This window comes from Littorina saxatilis, linkage group LG1 (assembly GCF_037325665.1).
Source record: "Littorina saxatilis isolate snail1 linkage group LG1, US_GU_Lsax_2.0, whole genome shotgun sequence".
Taxonomy (NCBI): domain Eukaryota; kingdom Metazoa; phylum Mollusca; class Gastropoda; order Littorinimorpha; family Littorinidae; genus Littorina; species Littorina saxatilis.
Window position 1 is genome coordinate 72,347,864 of NC_090245.1, and position 20,589 is coordinate 72,368,452.

The 20,589-nt window shown below is 42.3% G+C and overlaps 1 protein-coding gene across 3 annotated transcripts in view; it reads right to left on the minus strand.

Moving 5' to 3' along the window:
- Window positions 1-11,540: 11,540 nt before the first annotated feature.
- The window catches only part of LOC138977919 (uncharacterized), a 33,460-nt gene continuing 24,411 nt past the window's right edge, over window positions 11,541-20,589 (minus strand). For all 3 annotated transcript variants that reach the window (XM_070350529.1, XM_070350524.1, XM_070350538.1), the window contains 2 exons: window positions 14,957-15,042; window positions 11,541-14,145 (listed from right to left, as the gene is read on the minus strand). In XM_070350529.1, the coding sequence (XP_070206630.1) occupies window positions 13,817-14,145; window positions 14,957-15,042 (415 nt within the window). In that variant the 3' untranslated portion in view covers window positions 11,541-13,816. The remainder of the gene's footprint in view (window positions 14,146-14,956; window positions 15,043-20,589) is intronic.

Genomic DNA, 20,589 nt, shown 5'->3' on the forward strand with positions numbered 1-20,589 from the left:
CAGTAACTCGAGTATCTCACGTCCATGCAGTGCACTACCAACTGAGATACCAGACATCAAGGTATATGAAGCTTCATCACAACATAGGCAATTTGACCGTTTTGCCACAGAATAATCTTAGGCTGTTTTTACAATCAATGAGTCAGCCTCACTATTTCTCTCCATCTTGACCGGTAGGCGAGAATCCTTATGAGACACTTGACCGATTTTTGGTCAGATTGACCAGCCTTTTCCAATATGTTAGGTTTTGTAAAGATTGTGCATATCTTTATCTAGACCGTTTCCAAAGAGCGGTGTCCGTCGCAGACTTGAGTTCAGCAACTGTTGGCAGTGGCCTATTGCATCTGCATCCTAATCGGAAGTTCGTGAGTTCAAATCCCGGCCGCGGTCGCCTGTTGGGTTGAGGGTGGAGATTTTTCCGATCTCCCAGGTTAACTTATGTGCAGAACTGCTAGTGCCTTACTCCCCTTCATGTGTACACGCAAGCACAAAACCAAGTGCGCACGATAAAGATCATGTAATCCATGTCAGATTTCGGTGGGTTGTAGAAACACGAAAATACCCAGCATGCTTCCCCCGAAAGCGGCGTATGGCTGCCTGAATGGCGGGGTAAAAACGGTCATACATGTAAAAGAAAACACGAACAAAAAAGAAGAAGAAGAAGGATCGATGGATACAATTTGAATAATGGTCGATTGCTGAGTTTGGTGGGACGGCGGTGCCAGTGAACGGCGAGGTGTAGTGTAATGCTTTCTAGATCAATATTGGTGCACCAGTGTACCAGTGACCAATGACCAATGGTGACATGAACCAACACTGCGGAATAAACAAAAGAAACGAGCTTAACACTTTTATCATACAGCTATGTACGTGCGTTAATGAGAGTATTTTAGTGGCAAATCCTTTTCCGATATTTCGGGTCAATGCCCAACCAGAGTGTTAATTGTTTTGCTCGGTAGAAGGTCGCCTATTTCGGATTTTATTTCTACAGGGTTGAGGTGTTCATCAACGTGACGCCATCTTCTTCTTCTTCTTCTGCGTTCGTGGGCTGAAACTCCCACGTACACTCGTGTTTTTTGCACGAGTGGAATTTTACGTGTATGACCGTTTTTTACCCCGCCATAACGCCATCAGTAAACACCAGAGGCTTTCTCGTAATTGCTGTAAGTACTTTTGCTCAACGTTCCGAATTAACAACCAGCCGTCTCTCCATTATACCGCTGCTTCAGTAAATATCGGCGATGACCTGACATGTTTCAGCTTTTCTCTTTGCAAAACCACCGTTAAAGATGCTTTCCTTCCTATTGAATCGATCATGTTCATAGCTGAAGATCTGCCCAGGCTTGAAAAGGAGCATCTTTCTATCAATCAATGAGTCTTATATCGCGCATATTCCGTGGGTACAGTTCTAGGCGCTCTGCAATGATGCCGTGTGAGATGAAATTTTATACGGCCAGTAGATTGCAGCCATTTCGGCGCATATTTACCTTTCACGGCCTATTATTCCAAGTCACACGGGTATAGGTAGACAATTATTAACTGTGCCTAAGCAATTTTGCCAGGAAAGACCCTTTTGTCAATCGTGGGATCTTTAACGTGCACACCCAATGTAGTGTACACGGGGGGAGGTTCGGACAACGAAGAGAGTCTGCACACAAAGTTGACTCTGTGAAATAAATTTCCGCCGAACCTGGGATCGAACTCAGCGGCCAACTGAATACAAATCCAGCGCGCTACCAACTGAGCTATATCCCCACACATAAACCACACATCTAGAGCCTGTCTGCTGTCTACGCAGGAGGGAATATTTTGACAAATTCATTTAGAAAAACTGACCCACACCCATGTCAAACTCTGGAATTGATTGGGCAAAAACTGCCTTAGTACGCATAAAGCAGGCAGGCTGTTTACGTGAGTTGTGGGTTCGAGCGAGAAGATGCTCTTATCCCATGTAAAAGCCTTAATCGATTGTGTGGTTGTTTGCAGCATCGTTTACACAGGAACAGGTGTCTTTAACGTAACGTTCTCTGCTCTTCGCAACATGCGTCACATACACTTCGTGATCAACAAGAAAAACCTTTTCAGGTCACAGCATTCAAGTAATTGAAAGACGAGCGATGCGAATGTACTCTGAAATTGTGCAACCTGAACAGTTTGAAGCCAAGCAAACACTTTTTTCAGCGTTTGTTTACCTTTTTGAATGGGAAATCTGAAGTGATGTAGCCCACGTAACGTTTGCCGATTGTTTGTCAGCGCTTGCAAAATATGACATCCGGGACCTGTTTTGCGACTGGGAGTAACATCGTGGTATTTACTGTGATGGTTATTTTCATACTGAACACTTTCAATACTTGGATATTGCATTGTCATGTCCACTGTATACTTTTGATAATGTAACCTTATTGTCTAATTTCTACTGTTAAATTGTGTAATGTCTACTGTATATTTGAGTATATTTACGTCATTTCTGGAGTAAACTTGTTATGGTGTAATATTGTATGATTTTTTCAGTAAACGTCTGTAATATGAACTATATATCTTTGATAATTCAAACATTATTATCAAGTAGATTTTAGTGATAGCTTTTAATTATGCAATAAATTCTGTATGATTTCCGTACATTTTTGTAATATCAGCTGTAAACTTTTGATGATTTGATCGATATGTTGGTGATATTTTAACTGTGAACTTTTAAGGATGTAATATTGGATGATTTTTACAGTAAATGTTAAATCTTGTTTATTGTAAGTTTTTTTTTCTGGATATAGGTTTAATGATTTAATGTTGGTATGAAATTTGCCTGACTTGTCGTTGCTTTCTGGTGTGCACTGTGTTATTTAATTAGGACTCGCATGTAATGGAACGTTGCCCCCCGCGGGTTAGGGGGAAGAATTTACCCGATGCTCCCCAGCATGTCGTAAGAGGCGACTAACGGATTCTGTTTCTCCTTTTACCCTTGTTAAGTGTTTCTTGTATAGAATATAGTCAATGTTTGTAAAGATTTTAGTCAAGCAGTATGTAAGAAATGTTAAGTCCTTTGTACTGGAAACTTGCATTCTCCCAGAAAGGTAATATATTGTACTACGTTGCAAGGCCCTGAGCAATTTTTTGATTAGTGCTTTTGTGAACAAGAAACAATTGACAAGTGGCTCTATCCCATCTCCCCCCCCTCCCCCCCCCCCCCCCCCCCGTTCCCCGTCGCGATATAACCTTCGTGGTTGAAAACGACGTTAAACACCAAATAAAGAAAGAAGAATGGAACGTTGTTTGAACACGAGTCCAGTTCTCGACGTCTTCTTCCTTATCTGTTCTCGCTGCAGCTAATCAAATAAGCTTCAAACGTTTCTCATACGTACTCACCGCCTCGGGTGTAGTGTGTATTCGTCGCTCTGTACAAGGAAGTTTTGAATTTATAAGAAACCAAAAAGATATTGGTATATATCAGTGTAAGAGCATTTCATATTTAAAGTCCGGTAGGACATTTCTTAACCGTTATCTGTGCTTTTGCGCATTTATGACGTCATATGAAACCCTTCTTTGGGTTTGCATGAATACAATTACAATGGACGTGATTTAATTTCTGAAAGGGTGGGTAGGGTTGGGGGGGGGGGGGGGGAGAGGGGAGGGGGTAAGAAATGCATTTTTTTGGTCACAGAAAGTGAGGTTTACCGACTGTTCAGGCCAAACTACAACCATTTTTGAGAGAAAATTAGAACCACTCTTCCTAATTACTTTTCATGTCGCTTAGATAAGTCAAAAGTTTTGACGCAAATCCAGTAAGTGCATGACTTAATTCGAGATCGCTCGAAACACGCATACACTATACAGGTCCCAGCCTTTGACGTCATTGCCGTGACGAGCCTAACGGCGCGGGTTGTCTTGATTACATGCTATTTGTTACCTAAACACTGGCCAGAGCGGTCCTGGGGTTGTGGATCATTTGTTGCTCAAAACGGTGCGATAATCCCGCTGGCGTTGGTCAATACAGGCCCACCCGACCGATTATTGTGAGTGCATTAGTGAAAAACAATCGATACTTGTTAGCAAGTAGCTGCCGAGAATGCGCTAGAATACGCATGTAAATGTGACACGATGTTCGGTACGGTGAGGACGAGATAAAAATAAATAATAAAATAAAACTAGACAAGTATAAGTTAAATAAATATATGAATGAAGAATAGAAAGAAAGAAACAGACAAATAACCAACCAACCAACCAACCAACCAACCAACCAATCAACCAACCAACCAGCCAACCAACCAAACACATAATGAAGTTGATAAATGAAGCACAAAATTCACGAACCATGTACACTAATTTGCGAAAGTATTGGAAGGTCAACAACACCAACGCGAGTATTGCATCATCATGCTGTTGATTTAGCAAACACATATATCTCACCATGCCCTGGGCCAGATGGCATAGTGTAAGATTCCCGTGCTTCATCGAGATGGATCTGTTCATGGTATGCCCGACTGTTGGTAAGTATCCTTTACTGTTTACATGTACTAATTATACCTCCCTTCCCGTGTAAACGACCAGGTTCACCACCACAGAGTTGGTCAGGCTTTTACACAGGGTCAGAGCATTTTTCAACTCAAACACATCAACACTGCCTGGCTATGTTTTGCATGGAGCAGATTGTTGTGTTGAGTTGATTTCGCAGTTTGACAAAGGTGTCAGTTCCAAAATTAATTCCGCAACAAAATCCAACACTGCACATAATGCAGCCAGGTTTGTTTGTTTTTTAATTTTGTGTGTGTATGTGTTCAATCGTAAGGATGATCTTGTCCCACGTGAAGGCCTCGAAGGGCTATCGTGATTTACAATTTGATGTACACGTATGAAATAAAAGAAGGTACGTAGAACGCTGTGGAAAATTCAAAATTCAAATTCCTTGCTTAGCTCACTAGGCAAAATCCAATAAGCAACGTCTTTCGCCTCTGTTTCAGTGAAGTGAGCGGTGTTTAGACGACACTGAAAATAATGTCTTTGTAAACTTGTTGCACAGGAGCGGCTGCAGCAAGCATCTTGACATTGTGTATGTAGTTCAATGATGTTGTGTCTGAAATGTCCATGTAGCATGCGTGCTTGTTTGACTTATTGAACAATTTCTTCCAACAAAACTACGGGAAAGTGTGGAAATATATTGTAATGATATCCATGGTACCTGTGAAACACCAGGAACCCAGTACCTCTGAGCTATAGCGGATACTCAATCAATCAATCAATATGAGGCTTAAATCGCGCGTATTCCGTGGGTACAGTTCTAAGCGCAGGGATTTATTTTTAAATTTTTTTAAATTGTTATTTTATGCAATTTATATTGCGCACATATTCAAGGCGCAGGGATTTATTTATGCCGTGTGAGATGGATTTTTTTTTTTACACAATACATCACGCATTCACATCGGCCAGCAGATCGCAGCCATTTCGGCGCATCCTACTTTTCACGGCCTGTTATTCCAAGTCACACGGGTATTTTGGTTGACATTTTTATCTATGCCTATACAATTTTGCCAGGAAAGACCCTTTTGTCAATCGTGGGATATTTAACGTGCACACCCCAATGTAGTGTACACGAAGGGACCTCGGTTTTTCGTCTCATCCGAAAGACTAGCACTTGAACCCACCACCTAGGTTTGGAAAGGGGGGAGAAAATTGCTAACGCCCTGACCCAGGGTCGAACTCGCAACCTCTCGCTTCCGAGCGCAAGTGCGTTACCACTCGGCCACGGAAACTGTTATATTGTGCCTACTGAGAGTATCTTCCCTTTCCTTATGGCTGTACTTCCTGCAAGATGAAAACCTCAATACAATGTTGAAACTGAACTACTTCTCCTGAGTCTGCAGTGAGCGTGAGTGAAAGACACACATAAAACAACATGAACAGTAAACAATAACATCACATATATAGATGCTTTAATTGTTTGCCTGCAGGAGTGTTTACTTTTTATCAGAATACTGGTATTTTACGTACATTTATACGTCCATCCAAACGTTCATTCATCCTCGTGAAAGCAATCATGCTCACCCAAAAGATCTGTTCAGGCTTTTACTCAGAATAAGAGTATCCTCCATCTTAAAAACACGCACAGATCCAGAGCGGGGCTGTTTCCTGTGCAAAGTGTACTGAGATGCCAGTATAGCTCATTGGATTGTTTGGGGATGAAATAAACCAGATGATAAAAATATGTATTGGGCAATGCAACTTTAAAATTCATTAGGTTGTTTGAGATACTTATGAAGAAGGTGTGGACAAAATCAATCGGCCATTACAACCCCCCCCCCCCCCCAAAAAAAAAAAAAAAAAAAAAAAAAAAACCAAGTCGCGTAAGGCGAAATTACTACATTTAGTCAAGCTGTGGAACTCACAGAATGAAACTGAACGTAGTCCGCCGCTAGTGCAAAAGGCAGTGAAAGTGACGAGCCTGTTTGGCGCGGTAGCGGTTGCACTGTGCTTCATAGCACGCTTTACTGTACCTCTCTTCGTTTTAACTTTCTGAGCGTGTTTTTAATCCAAACATATCATATCTATATGTTTTTGAAATCAGGAACCGACAAGGAAATTCAATTTTAATCATAATTCTTATATTTGTTAATTTTCAGAGCTTGTTTTTAATCCGAATATAACATATTTATATGTTTTTGGAATCAGAACATGATAAAGAATAAAATAAAAGTAATTTTGGATCGTTTTATAAAAAAAAAATTTTAATTACAATTTTCAGATTTTTAATGACCAAAGTCATTAATTCATTTTTAAGCCTCCATGCTGAAATGCAATACCGAAGTCCGGCCTTCGCCGAAGATTGCTTGGCCAAAATTTCAATCAATTTGATTGAAAAATGAGGGTGTGACAGTGCCGCCTCAACCTTTACAAAAAGCCGGATATGACGTCATAAAAGACATTTATCGAAAAAATGAAAAATGTAACTGGGGATATCATACCCAGGAACTCTCATGTAAACATTCATAAAGATCGGTCCAGTAGTTTACTCTGAATCGCTCTACACACACACACGCACAGACAGACACACACACACACACACACACACATACACCACGACCCTCGTCTCGATTCCCCCTCTATGTTAAAACATTTAGTCAAAACTTGACTAAATGTAAAAAAGAGAAAAAAAGAAGAAAAAAGTTCCATGACAAAAGCGGGATTAAGTCTAAACACACACTGGAAACGCACTGGATCGTTGTGAGTAAACTCTACCGAGACGGTTTACGGAATCAGAGAGTTTCTTTTCCACCGCGACATATTGATCGAACAGGCAACATTTTTTTGTTTTGCCATGTGTTCCGATGACGAAACAACATAACGTGTATGCCCTGGTTAATTTGGTTGCTATTATGGATTACAAATGGCTTATGTCACAACAGTTTAAAGTAGTGAAAGATCAAGAGACGTATTTGAAAACGGGAAAACATTGCTGGCGAAATTGCACGTACCTTTCTAGGCAACCAACCATGTCAGTGACCACAGATCCTTTCTACTTGAACAAATACCCTAATTGATTGTCGTGGGTGCTTTTGCATGCAGAATGGGAATTGTTTGGTTGAATTAATGACGGTGACACCAGTGCCGACATGCGGAATGAAATTAGCAAACAAACAACAATAAATCACCCTCTGAGTTAAATCGTAAACAAAGAGAAACAAATATTGCATGCTCAACAAAATACGCTCTCTGCAAAAGACGCAAGTCATTATGTACACCATGTTTCCCTAGCTGGAATTAGTCGAACGAAACGGGAGATAATCAGGGTGACACGAGCTTTGTGGCTGTGTGCTCAAGGGCAGTAATCCATCACAGCAGTAAACCCATTGCACCTCAGTCAATAAGGTATTGTGATGACGTTAAGGACGTGAGGACGTAAAGAATCACAATTAGTTACAAGTCTTTTTGTTGTTGTTGTGAAAAACGATATGAAGCCCCCATTCCCCTCGCACACACTCAGAAAGGCAGAAAGGCAGGCAGGCAGGCAGCGGCAGGACGACACACACGCACGCACGCACGCACACATACACACAGACAGGCACAGACACACAGATTCACACACACAAACACATACACAAACCCCCCCACACACACACGCACATAACCGCGCACACACACAGAACAAACACACACACACACACACACACACACACACACACACACTCACACACACAGACACACGCACCACAACCGCGCACACACACAGAACACACACACACACACACACACACACACAAACACACACACAAACACACACACACACACACACGCACACAACCGCGCACACACACAGACCACACACACACACACACACACACACACACACACACACACACACACATTCTTCCGAACGACCGACCCTCTTTCTATATGAGGCAAACCAAAGTTAATCATCACATGTTGGTGGTGTAAGTCCTAAGGACGGGGTTAGGGGGTTGATTGACTCGGTCTGACGCGAAACATGTCATTTCTGTCACCGAATACTGGGGTGGTCCATCCGTCAGTTGGGCGGTTTTTTTTCATTCTTACAAATTACTCCTGCGATCGTGAGAAGCAATGACACACTGAGCAAGATCATCAATCTGTTAGTTCATTTCCAAATTGTATTGTGTCTGTGTGTGTGTGTGTGTGTCTGTTTGTCTGTCTGTCTGTGTGCGTGTATGTGTCAGTCCGTCTGTATGTCTGTCTGTTTGGCTCTCTGTCTGTCTGTATGTTTGTCTGTCTATCTGTCTGTCTATATGTCAGTCTGTCTGTCTGTCTGTCTGTCTGTCTGTCCATATCAACGAGCTTCAAGTCAAAGTTCTGTTTCTTTTCGTCAATTACCCATACTTGTTTGTTTGATTCTTAAAAGTTTAACAGATTTCGTCTGCTGGACGGAAGAGTTCCAGCCAGCAGTTGACATTTATCATCTGGAGGAATCCGCAATCTGACGCTTGAGAGTCAGACTGGTTACATTATTGACAATCATGTTCACTGTTTTTCTGTCCCGTTCGCTGGAAAGAAAGGGTCGCTTGCTCTCAATGGAAAGCTAGCATCGACAAAGTCGCGCTACCCAGGTGTGTGTTAGTTTATGTGTGATTAGCCGCCTGCCCTTTGGGCAGAATGACCCAGGTCTTTTACATGTCACAGTTGTGACACGGGGGATGGTCATGGATACTGTCTCTGAGTATGCACGTAAAGTTGACCAGTGTTCGCTCCAGCCCGGATTGGAACCCGCGACCCGAGATAAGTTAAGTGCCATTGCCCGCATAGCAACTCAGAAATGACTTGAAAACCGATCAAGCGACTAAAACAAAAACCTGTTTCCACTGAAAAGATAATGTCCCTTTTAAGTCAGACGATGATTTGTTGCCTGTTATTAACGCAGTGCTCAGCGACCTATACAATGGGAGGTACATGGATAAGCGATTAACAAGCTCTTTACGTAACACTGCACGATAACAGAAATCGTGCTCTCTGTGGGTAGACGTTAAGCCAGGAAAACAAAGTTCTTCTCGTCAAGTACTTCGTGCATATAAGGAAATTGCTGTCTCACTGTGTCTTAATACCTAGTGATTGCTATCATCGATTCTTTCCTCTCGGTATGTTATTTTTTTGTTTACCGCCAAAGAAGATGAAGTTTCCCCGAGGAGTTTGCAATGCGTCAAGCCGGTGAACGTTTACTGTAACACAAAGATGACAGACACCCCGAATACAGACACACGTCACCCCCCCAACCCCCCCCCCCCCCCGACCGCACACGCACACACAAGCACTAACATTAACACGCAGACGCAGTGTCATAGAAAAAACACACCAACCGATACGCTTTCTACAAATAGGAATAATAGTTTGATTGGTTTTTATAAATTTCATTTTGTTTATTTATTTTGATCAGTGCATCACAAAGCGGACCACTTATGACTCAGTGTGTGTGTGTGTGTGTGTGTGTGTGTGTGTGTGTGTGTGTGTGTGTGTGTGTGTGTGTGTGTGTGTGTGTGTCTGTCTGTCTGTGTTTACGTCTTTCCGTGTCTGTGTCTGTCTGTGTTTTTTAGGCTATCATGACATTATTTTGACTTGTACTCGTCTGTCCAAACAAGGGAGAGAAGTCGAGTCAGACAAATCAAAGAAACATGGTAGTGCGCGCAGTACCTTCCCTTGCACTTGGTCAGTTCTAAAATCTCTGCAATGCCACTTTATACTGGGCAACTAGCCTTTCAAATTATCCTGTATCACTGCCGATTTAGATGAATAATGATTAAATGTAACTTTGAAGTAATGGAGTCTTCATTGACCTATTTTGTCTAATAACCTGTGAATATACATATTAAAACTAAACTTTGTTGCGACAAATGTTGTAGCCTACCCAAATAAAGCATTCATTCCCGTGTCATTTTATTCAAAGTTTCTAAACCATTTAAGATACTCAACCTGGCTATCTCGCACACTTCTTATCAAAGATATCTTGTACAGTGGTCACGTGACCGCCGCTCAAAAAAGGGTACCCCAAAATCGACCTGACAAAAACAGTATACCAATTAAAACATCGACGAGAATTCGGAAAAAAGTACAACTTGACACTTTTGATGAGAAAATCAAGTCAAATATTAATCCACAATAAGTCCTTTTGCTTAGCTATCTTGCGTATTTCTTGTGTTATGCCGAACCCACTGATGCAGGTGTCGATCCCATGAGCGGTCAAAAACAGGAGGTTCTCGCGTCAATTTTGAGGTGTACCGTATAAAAATTAAAAAAAGCTCTGTATTCCAGCAATGACCCTTTCAGCAATGAAACTTTTAGGATCTTATGTCAGACGCATTTCGGGCCACATTTCGGATAGTTACAGGTATTTTTTCAGATGTTGTGCAAAGTTCGTCATGGGTCTGTTGACTTACTTTTAAAACGTTCATGACTTTGCATGCATACCAACAAAATTAATGATTGATGCAAGTGAGTTTTACGTGAGAATGGCCACGTGTGTAAATTGACCGCATTGCCAATAACAGCTGGGACATACATTTTGGATAATTATTTTAATTAGAACATGTTCTAAATAAATAGAAAAAGGCGTGACTCTCTGCAGACATGATTGAAAAATAATGATGGATAAAATATCAAAAGATCGGGCTCGCAACGCACATATCGCAATCTCTCAACCAAATATGTAAATCTTGAGCAATAAACGCAGGTTCAAAAGATTGTCAGATTGTATTTACTGCAAGGGGTTTATCCTCCCGATTAACATAATACAAGTTTTTTTAAATTGTTTTATTATATCATAAGTATTCTCTGTGCAAGCTACGTGTTCATGTGGACTAAGTTAATTTCTAAAAGGCATGATAGCCTAAAAAAACACAGACAGACACAAACACAGACACGGAAAGACATAAACACACAGACAGACAGACAGACAGACAGACAGACAGACACACACACACACACACACACACACACAGACACACACACACACACACACACACACACACACACACACAGACACACACACACACACACACACACACACACACACACACGCGCGCGTGTGTATTAAATTATTTTAAGCATTTTTTTAATCACATAATACTTACATAATACTGACTTGTGTATTGCAAGATAATGTCTGGTGAAGGATTTAGACTGTTATACTCACAAAGGGGCACTACATACATTACACATCGGATATTTTCCAAATGTGAAAAAAAATTCCAAAATCATCAACTCCATAGATACTTTCTTCGCACAGTATCACATTCTTTTTGCAACAGTATTAGTTAGAATGATTCCTTGTTACATTACTAAGAATGTCTTTATCTGAGAATGTTTGTATCCATTACCATTGCGTGTAACACGAAACAGTACGAAGAGGAATGGTTGAGAGATAATTTTCATCAAGCGTTTTCCGTCTGGTTAATGATGCAATCAAATTCCTTTTAGCCATTTACGCCCAGTGCGGTTCTCGTATTTCAGCAAGTATAAAACATTATGGATCAAAAGTCAGAATGTGAAGAAATAATACATCAATATGATGAAAAAATCGGCTACTCAAGTTGTCTCATGCACGTACGCTCTGGACACACACACACACACACACACACACACACACACACTCATGCGCGCGCGCATTCGCTGGCACACAGGCAAGCAAACACACAGACACACACAGACACACACACACACACATACACACAGACACACACAGACACACACACACAGACACATACACACAGACACACACACACAGACACACACACACACACACACACAAACACATACACAGACACACACACACACACACACACACACAAAAACACACACACACACACACAGACACACACACACACACACACACACACACGGCATATAATTATTCACACTTGCAAAACATGTAGTTCCTGGTCGTCTTATATTGACCTTATGTTCAGTGATCCATTGGTGCTATCGGTATAGTTAAGCCTGTCCTTAACGGGGCGAAGACGACTACGCGAAGTAAACTTCGCGACGCTGGCCGCACGGAGCTTTAGCACTGAGTTTTCGGTAAAAAAGACTTCGCGAAGTCTTCTTCGGGCTGAATTGAGGGCCGCCCTGAACGAAGCCTTCGACTTCATGTGTTCTCGATATAGTCTTCACCGCCTTTGTATTCCTTTAACACAGCATACTTTCTTTCTCTCTTTCTTTATTTGGTGTTTAACGTCGTTTTCAACCACGAAGGGTTATATCGCGACGGGGAAAGGGGGGAGATGGGATAGAGCCACTTGTCAATTGTTTCTTGTTCACAAAAGCACTAATCCAAAATTTGCTCCAGGGGCTTGCAACGTAGTACAATATATGACCTTACTGGGAGAATGCAAGTTTCCAGTACAAAGGACTTAACATTTCTTACATACTGCTTGACTAAAATCTTTACAAACATGGACTATATTCTATACAAGAAACACTTAACAAGGGTAAAAGGAGAAACAGAATCCGTTAGTCGCCTCTTACGACATGCTGGGGAGCATCGGGTAAATTCTTCCCCCTAACCCGCGGGGGGTAACACAGCATACAAACATCGAGACAAATTGCAGAGTCTTTCTCACTTTGAATTATCCTTCGATCAAACTTGTATTGAGAATGCTTTCGATCATCTGAGACGGATCACTTCGTCTGTTCTTGTCACAGTCAGGGCTAACGTAGGTGTGATTAACTATCTCCATAGTTTTCAAGATGTTAAAATGTTCAGTACACACTGAATTCCATTGCTTCCGCATGTTCAGAAGAACCGCTGTAACCACATGGTACTGGACACATCATTTCACCATTAAAAGGCACACTCCTTCTTGTGTAAGCGATCACGTTCATCCTTACAGGTTTGAACATGAGACAGAAGCATGTACCCCTTAACACAACACTCAGCATTCCAAAATCCACAGCCCAGGCTCCTAATATGGACCATTTGTGATTTTTTTCTGTATTTAATTTTTGCTGAATGTCTATCAAAGCTATTTCACTCTAATTGGGCCTAACGGTTAACCTAAGAGAGAAGGACTACCAAACACAAAACGAAACTTCTTCGCAAGAAAACAAGCTAGTTATCAGCATGAAACAAAAAGTGGTCCATATTAGGAGCCCTTCCCCTACATCAATCTGCAAAAATAATCTAACAAAGCAAGCCATCTCTGGACAGGAAGCAGCCAGGCTGTTGGTTTTGGATCTTGTTTTAAGTTAAAGAGCGCTTTTTTCGCATGAACAAACTTGTACAAATATGTGCATGGTGATCAACATGATTATTTTCACGAGAAGGAAACTACCTTTTATACACCCCCTGGACTACCTTTATACACTCCCTGGATCAAACTAAGGTAGACAACTCATTCTTCTGAGACGGAGTCAGCTCCCCTTGCGTTGTTGCAGCAGGCCCCGGATTAGACGCTGCGTGGTGGCTGTGTTCAGTGGGCGGGTGCACGCGACAGGGCGAGGGCGGTAAGTGAGGGCGTGGATGCAATAACATATGGCCGCCGAACGCGGACCGGCCTTCATCTGCACGTGTCTTCTCCACTCGCCAGTGGTACAGGTTCTGCATGACGCTGAGAATGCAGAACAGGCCTCCCACTCCTATAACCACTGATGACGTCAGGGCGGGACCCGGATGTAGCTTGACGACCACCACCAGCACCAGAGCTGGAAAACCCCAAATGATTTCATGACATGATGATGGGAATTCAGGGATGGCCAAATCTCAAAATGTTAACTCGGCAGCCCCAGCGAGTAACGTCAAGGAAGTCACTAGCCCACCTCAAATTTTGCTGGTACATATCACAGTTGATGCATCTGCATCGTTTATGGCTTTGAAACTGGATGTCACAATCACAAGTGTTGCATTTGATCAGAATTTGTACTGGCCAACCGGGCGAGTTGCCAGACGGTTTCTACTAGCCCGGCGGCTTCTTTACTCGCCCCTGGCGATTGGGCGAACAATTTGGCCATCCCTGGCAATTGTTTCTGTCAATGTAAGACACCCGGCATCATAGCAATCCAATCACTCAACGTTTTGAACATCAACAGAGAAGGAACGTTTCAAGCAAGGATTCTTGGTAGTGCTTGTAATTTGGAATCAAGAGTTATATCCTTTCTGAAACAACAAAATTCAGTGGCTGTTTTTTGCCACTTAGAGTAAACTTCGATACATTATTTGATGTTAATACATTGATTGATGTACTGGTCAACGTAAGAGAAACATCTCTCGACTCTGTCATAACATAAGACGCCCACGCTTTGCTCAGATGCCCATCAGCAAACGTAAATGGGCGTTATGCAAGAGCGATTTCGTACATGAGGATTTGTGATAATAATTATACTTTAACTCATATTTCGGGATGAGGAAAACGGACTTTTCTTGAGAGGAGGATATCTAGCCTTCGTACAATTATGTGCCTAAGGGAAATTTCAGTCGAAATAAAGTTCCACATTCGCTCTATTGACAGCAACTCACCGACCAGGAACGCTGGAATGGATAAAAAGAACCCCGTGACGGCGATGAAGCGACTGCTCGAACACTCCCTCAGGTATTTGGAAGACCTGCACGGACAACAAACACTAACCATTAAAATGGTGGGAATCTTCACTCCTTCTCGTGTAAGCAATCATGTTCACCCCAACAGATCTGGTCATGCTTTTACTTCAATTTGATTGAAAAATGTAGGCGTGACAGTGCCGCCTCAACTTCCCCTAAATGCCGGATATGACATCATCAAGGATAAAAAAAAATTAAAGGAAAAAAACTTGTCCGTGGATACTATCTTGAAGAATTTGTATGTCAAGTTTCACGCAGATCTTTCGAGTAGTTTTCTGGGAATCGCTCTACACAATGTACACACACGTACACACACTCGTCTTGATTACCAGGCTATGTTAAAACATTCAGTCAAGCTTTAATACATGTAAAAAGATAGACGTCTCATCAAAAGAAAGATAGTGTTAAAAAGATTGTACCAGACTTTATTTTATTTGTCCTTGCTGCAGAAACCATTCGATTGTTTTAAGGAGCCCTTAATCCATTGGCATAACAAATACAATCGGTAGTATTTTAGAAAACAACAACAACATGCTTCTGGCTTTCGAACATACAATTACAGCGCTAGATGATGACAATGTAAATTCAATTTTGAACCGTATCCAGCTGTTATTATCTGAAATACTTGTTTGGTTTGTTGAGGGGAACAGACATAAGTGTGTGACATTTTCTGCGTGATTGGAAAAAAAATGCGGGGACACTGCGAGCCTTCGCACATTCTTCTCCCTTAACCATCCATAAGCCCACAGCTTCCGCAGGGGATTTAAGAGAAAAGGACAAGAGAAAAGCCGGAGGGCAATCAACCATTTTCTCTTTCTTTTCCACAAGCAAGGGAGATAACGTTTCTGCCAGGGCGACCCAGACTCTGTTCAATCATGCTTCGAAAAGAGATATAATACTTTCTTGGCGACCAGTTCAAACTCTGCAGACGCCCGCACGACCGTGTTGCTACAAGAACGTCAAGAATAAATGTCAACCCGCAGCAATGTGCAGCATAGTTTCTGAACGCACCCTCCCCTCTGTTCGATAAGCGACCCAGCCCGGTGATAAATCAGATCAGGTAGTGACGTCATGTCTTTAGGGTCCCTTGCAGCGCTGAAAAGTGGCAAGAGTTCATTCAGAGTTTGTGTGCAACGACTGCTACGTCTGCTGCGACTGCCAGAACTTTTCACTGAGCACTCCATAGTCTGCCCACAAGCTGGTAAATGGGCGGGTAATTGGCTCGGAGTTTGTGAGCAACTTTCCATTAGCGGTGTGTACTTGGAGGGATTCCGTGGAATGGCGTCTTGAAGGATTTCAGCAAGAAAATGTCTTCACCAATTTCTGTTTGTTGGAAATCACTGGCCACAAAACAGCCTAGGCTCACGTGTAGTGACACGTTCAGTAAGAAGACTCAGTGTGTGATCTGGTTTGTTTTCATCTGTGTGATTTTTCAATTCGGTATAGAACAGGGCAGTGCAAACAAGCGCAAAGGGATTAGAAAGTCAACATGGCACAGACAGTCCCCTCTCTTACAGGCGTTCCCGTCGTTCTGCCTTTCCCTCAGAACAGATATGAATACATTGCCATTGCAAGTGATTTTGTTACTCTCTCTCTCTCTCTCTCTCTCTCTCTCTCTCTCTCTCTCTCTCTCTCTCTCTCTCTCTCTCTCTCTCTCTCTCTCTCTCTCTCTCTCTTGTAAGAAAAGGCGTAGCCTTAAATCTTAATCCTTGTTAAATAAAGTTCAACCATTGTACAAAAACCGGTGACAACGTGCGCAGTCCCACGGTTAAGATTAGCTTAATTTGCTTTTAAAACACTTTCTTTTGCAAAGTGAAGGCAGTCCTCCTGCGCGGTAACATTGTTTCTAATCTTAAAGTTTAGCTTTGGAAGCGACGTGAGAGCCTTTTGTTTTTGATATTACCCCATCAAGTAGGCTACTCCGACTTTGATCCGAGGGAAAGGCTTTACGGTACTGCGAATATTACGTCGGAGTGGAAAAGTGAACAAAAACCCGACACCACGCTAACTGTGTCCGAGCAGGTCAATTAGCGAAGTGACATTTTTAGCGTAGGGGTGGTCAGAAGAAAGTAAGCAGTGGTCAGGGGCGGATCACATCATTTTTAAGGGGGGGTTTCCAAATTTCTTTTAGGGATAATTCGACGACGCGAAGCGTTCAGTTGAGGGCGCGAAGCGTTCGAAACCTCCTATGGGGGTACGGAACGTTTTGATAAAAATCAAGGAAAATGGAGCAATCTGGTGCAATCTGAGCATCAGTTTTTCTTTATTTTCAAATTAAATTATTATATTTTTTTCTCTCTTTTTAATTTGTTTTAGGCCCTGGATCCGCCCCTGGTAGTGCTAACTTATTAAAACCGCCCTGTAATCGTACAAAGCAATGGCTATTACGCTAGGTGTGTCGTATCACTGACTTTCACATGGTGGTTAACATTCTCGGGTCAAAATGCGAAGACCTGTTTCATTTGGCAGCTCGACGGGCGAAGTGGCGCAGTGGTAAGACGTCGGCCTCCTAATCGGAAGGTCGCGAGTTCGAGCCGCGGCCGCCCGGTGGGTTAAGGGTGGAGATTTTTCCGATCTCCCATGTCAACTTATGTGCAGACCCGCTAGTGCCTTACCCCCCTTCATGTGTACACGCAAGCACAAGACCAAGTGCGCACGCAAAAGATCCTGTAATCCATGTCAGAGTTCGGTGGGTTATAGAAACACGAACATACCCAGCATGCTTCCCCCGAAATCGACGTATGCTGCCTGAACGGCGGGGTAAAAATGGTCATACACGTAAAAACCCACTCATGCAAAAACATGAGTGAACGTGGGAGTTTCAGCCCATGAACAAAGAAGAAGAAGAAGATTTGGCAGCTCTCTCTCTCTCTCTCTCTCTCTCTCTCTCTCTCTCTCTCTCTCTCTCATGCGATGAGAGGGCGTTCCTAACTAACAGCATTTAAAGAAACACTTATTTCATCTGTAACCGAGTGCCGAAACACTACGATCACCTCGGGAAGCGAAGTGCAATCAAACAGGATTGATAATGTTAGGGCTAATTTCTTAGCCCTATAAAAACTGTTATGCAAACCCGAAGGTTTCCATGAACATACAGACAATCGGAAACCACCAGACCCCATCACAAACAGAATTCTACAATCCACTAGTGTTGACTTTTAAAGGCCAACAACTCGGGTGCAAAGTCTGCCGTGAAAAGAGCGGTAGCCTCCCCTGTCACAATCGCCCCCGTTTGAAATGAACTTCGTCCCGAAGTTCCGAACCGGGGGACCACTGTCCATCCCAAGTTCGCAGAATGGGAACAGCACGAAAATGTTCAGTGGTCATATTATGCCATTACCTGAACATATCATGCCGAGTCCCATCCCTGCTCGCAAGCGCCAGATGTAACCGAGTGCCGAAACACTACGATCACCTCGGGAAGCGAAGTGCAATCAAACAGGATTGAAAATGTTAGGGCTAATTTCTTAGCCCTATAAAAACTGTTATGCAAACCCGAAGGTTTCCATGAACATACAGACAATCGGAAACCACCAGACCCCATCACAAACAGAATTCTACAATCCACTGGTGTTGACTTTTAAAGGCCAACAACTCGGGTGCAGAGTCTGCCGTGAAAGGAGCGGTAACCTCCCCTGTCACACATCCTATAAGCAAACCTGGCTGGAAAATGTACAAGGAAGTGAACGTTTCTCTCTGTACAGAACCTTCAAATCAACCCTAACATTATCCATCTATTTAAGTGATTTGAAACATATTAAAGCTAGAAATCTTCTGATTAGACTTAGATTGGGAGTATCTCCTCTGAGAGTGCATCGATTTCGCTTTAATTTAAATGCAACCTCCGCTGATTTATCTTTTCCATTTTGTTGTGGCAGTGTTGAAGATGAAGTCCACTTAGTTTTAGTATGCCCTAAATATGCTGAGTTAAGAGAATATTATATTCCACGAAAATACACTAGAATCCCATCATTGTTTAAATTAACCATGCTGTTTTCAAACACTAGTATTGCTACGTTTTTCTAAATTTGTCATGAAGGCGCTTTCCATTCGTAATCCGTAATCCGTAAACAAAACAGGGCGATACTCCCTTACAAAGCATACACGCGCTCGTAAACATACACTCACAGACACACACCATTCATATGACCACACGCAAACACAAACAGCCATGTCCGCGCAAGTGTGTGAAAAGCACACCGGAATTATTGGAATAGGATTATATATAATGAGTAGGATGTTCTTGTTTTTGTTTACTATGTGCATTTGTATGCTGGTGCTTGAGATGTGCTCATCTCCATGAAAAAGGCACAAGGCCTACTCATTAAAACATTCAGACTTCAGACTTCAGACTTCTCTCTCTCTCTCTCTCTCTCTCTCTCTCGCTCCTCTCTCTGCTCCTCTCTCTCTCTGCCTCTCTCTCTGCCTCTCTCTCGCTCCTCTCTCTCTCTCTCTCTCTCTCTCTCTCTCTCTGTCTCTCTGCCTCTCTCTCTCTCTTTCTCACTCTCTCTCTCTCTCTCTCTCGTCCCTCTCTCTAGTCTCTCTCTAGATTAGGCCCTCTTTAGGGCGAGGGCCAGATGTAAAATAAAAAAACACTGCTTATTCGATTACCATCGTTAAATAAAGAATTGTCATTGTCCCTCTCTCTGTTTCTCTGTCTCTTTAGTCCGACTCGAGGGCGAGAGCCAGATGCAACAAAATATAGCTATGTTTAATCTGTTACTCTTGTAAAATAAGGAATTGTCATTGTCATTATCTCTCTCTCTCTCTCTCTCTCTCTCTCTCTCTCTCTCTCTCTCTCTCTCTCGTTTGCTTTTGTTTACTCGTTGCCATGAGATGGGCGGGTGACGGTAGTTATGACGTGTGGGTTTGCTTAATTGTTGTGTTTGTGCGCGCGCGAGAGAGAGATAGAGAGAGAGAGAGAGAGAGAGAGAGAGAGAGAGAGAGAGAGAGAGAGAGAGAGAGAGACTTAGACTTAGACTTAGAACATTTTATTCACATAAAGGGTAGACATTTTAGGCCATAGGCTTAATCTTACAATGTGCCCTTTACATTCACACAAACACATATTCACGCGTGCGCCCGACTAGAATCATAGAAACATCAAGCATACAGTAATAATAAATGAGAAAAGTAGTAGAAAATACATGAATGAAACATCAATAAATCAATTACAGAATGGAACATTAATTACGCAATCACATTTGCGCACTCACACGCAGACGCACAAGGAGGAACACATATAATACTAATAATAATATACACACAACTAAGTGCCATTCAACAAGCACACAGTGAGCCCACCAAGACAGGTAGATTTAGCATTATGTAGGCATGCAGCAGTCAATATTTCAGAGTAATAAAATAATTATAATTAACAAAGCTAGCTACAATACCGGCAGCGTAACTTATGAAGACCTCAGTATGTGTTTCCTGAGGGAGGTTTTGAATGCGTTCAATGAACGGCACGTTTGTACATTCGAAGGAAGAGAGTTCCACAGTGAAGGTCCCACAAAAGCAAAGCTAGTTTTGTATAGATCTATGCGAGTCCT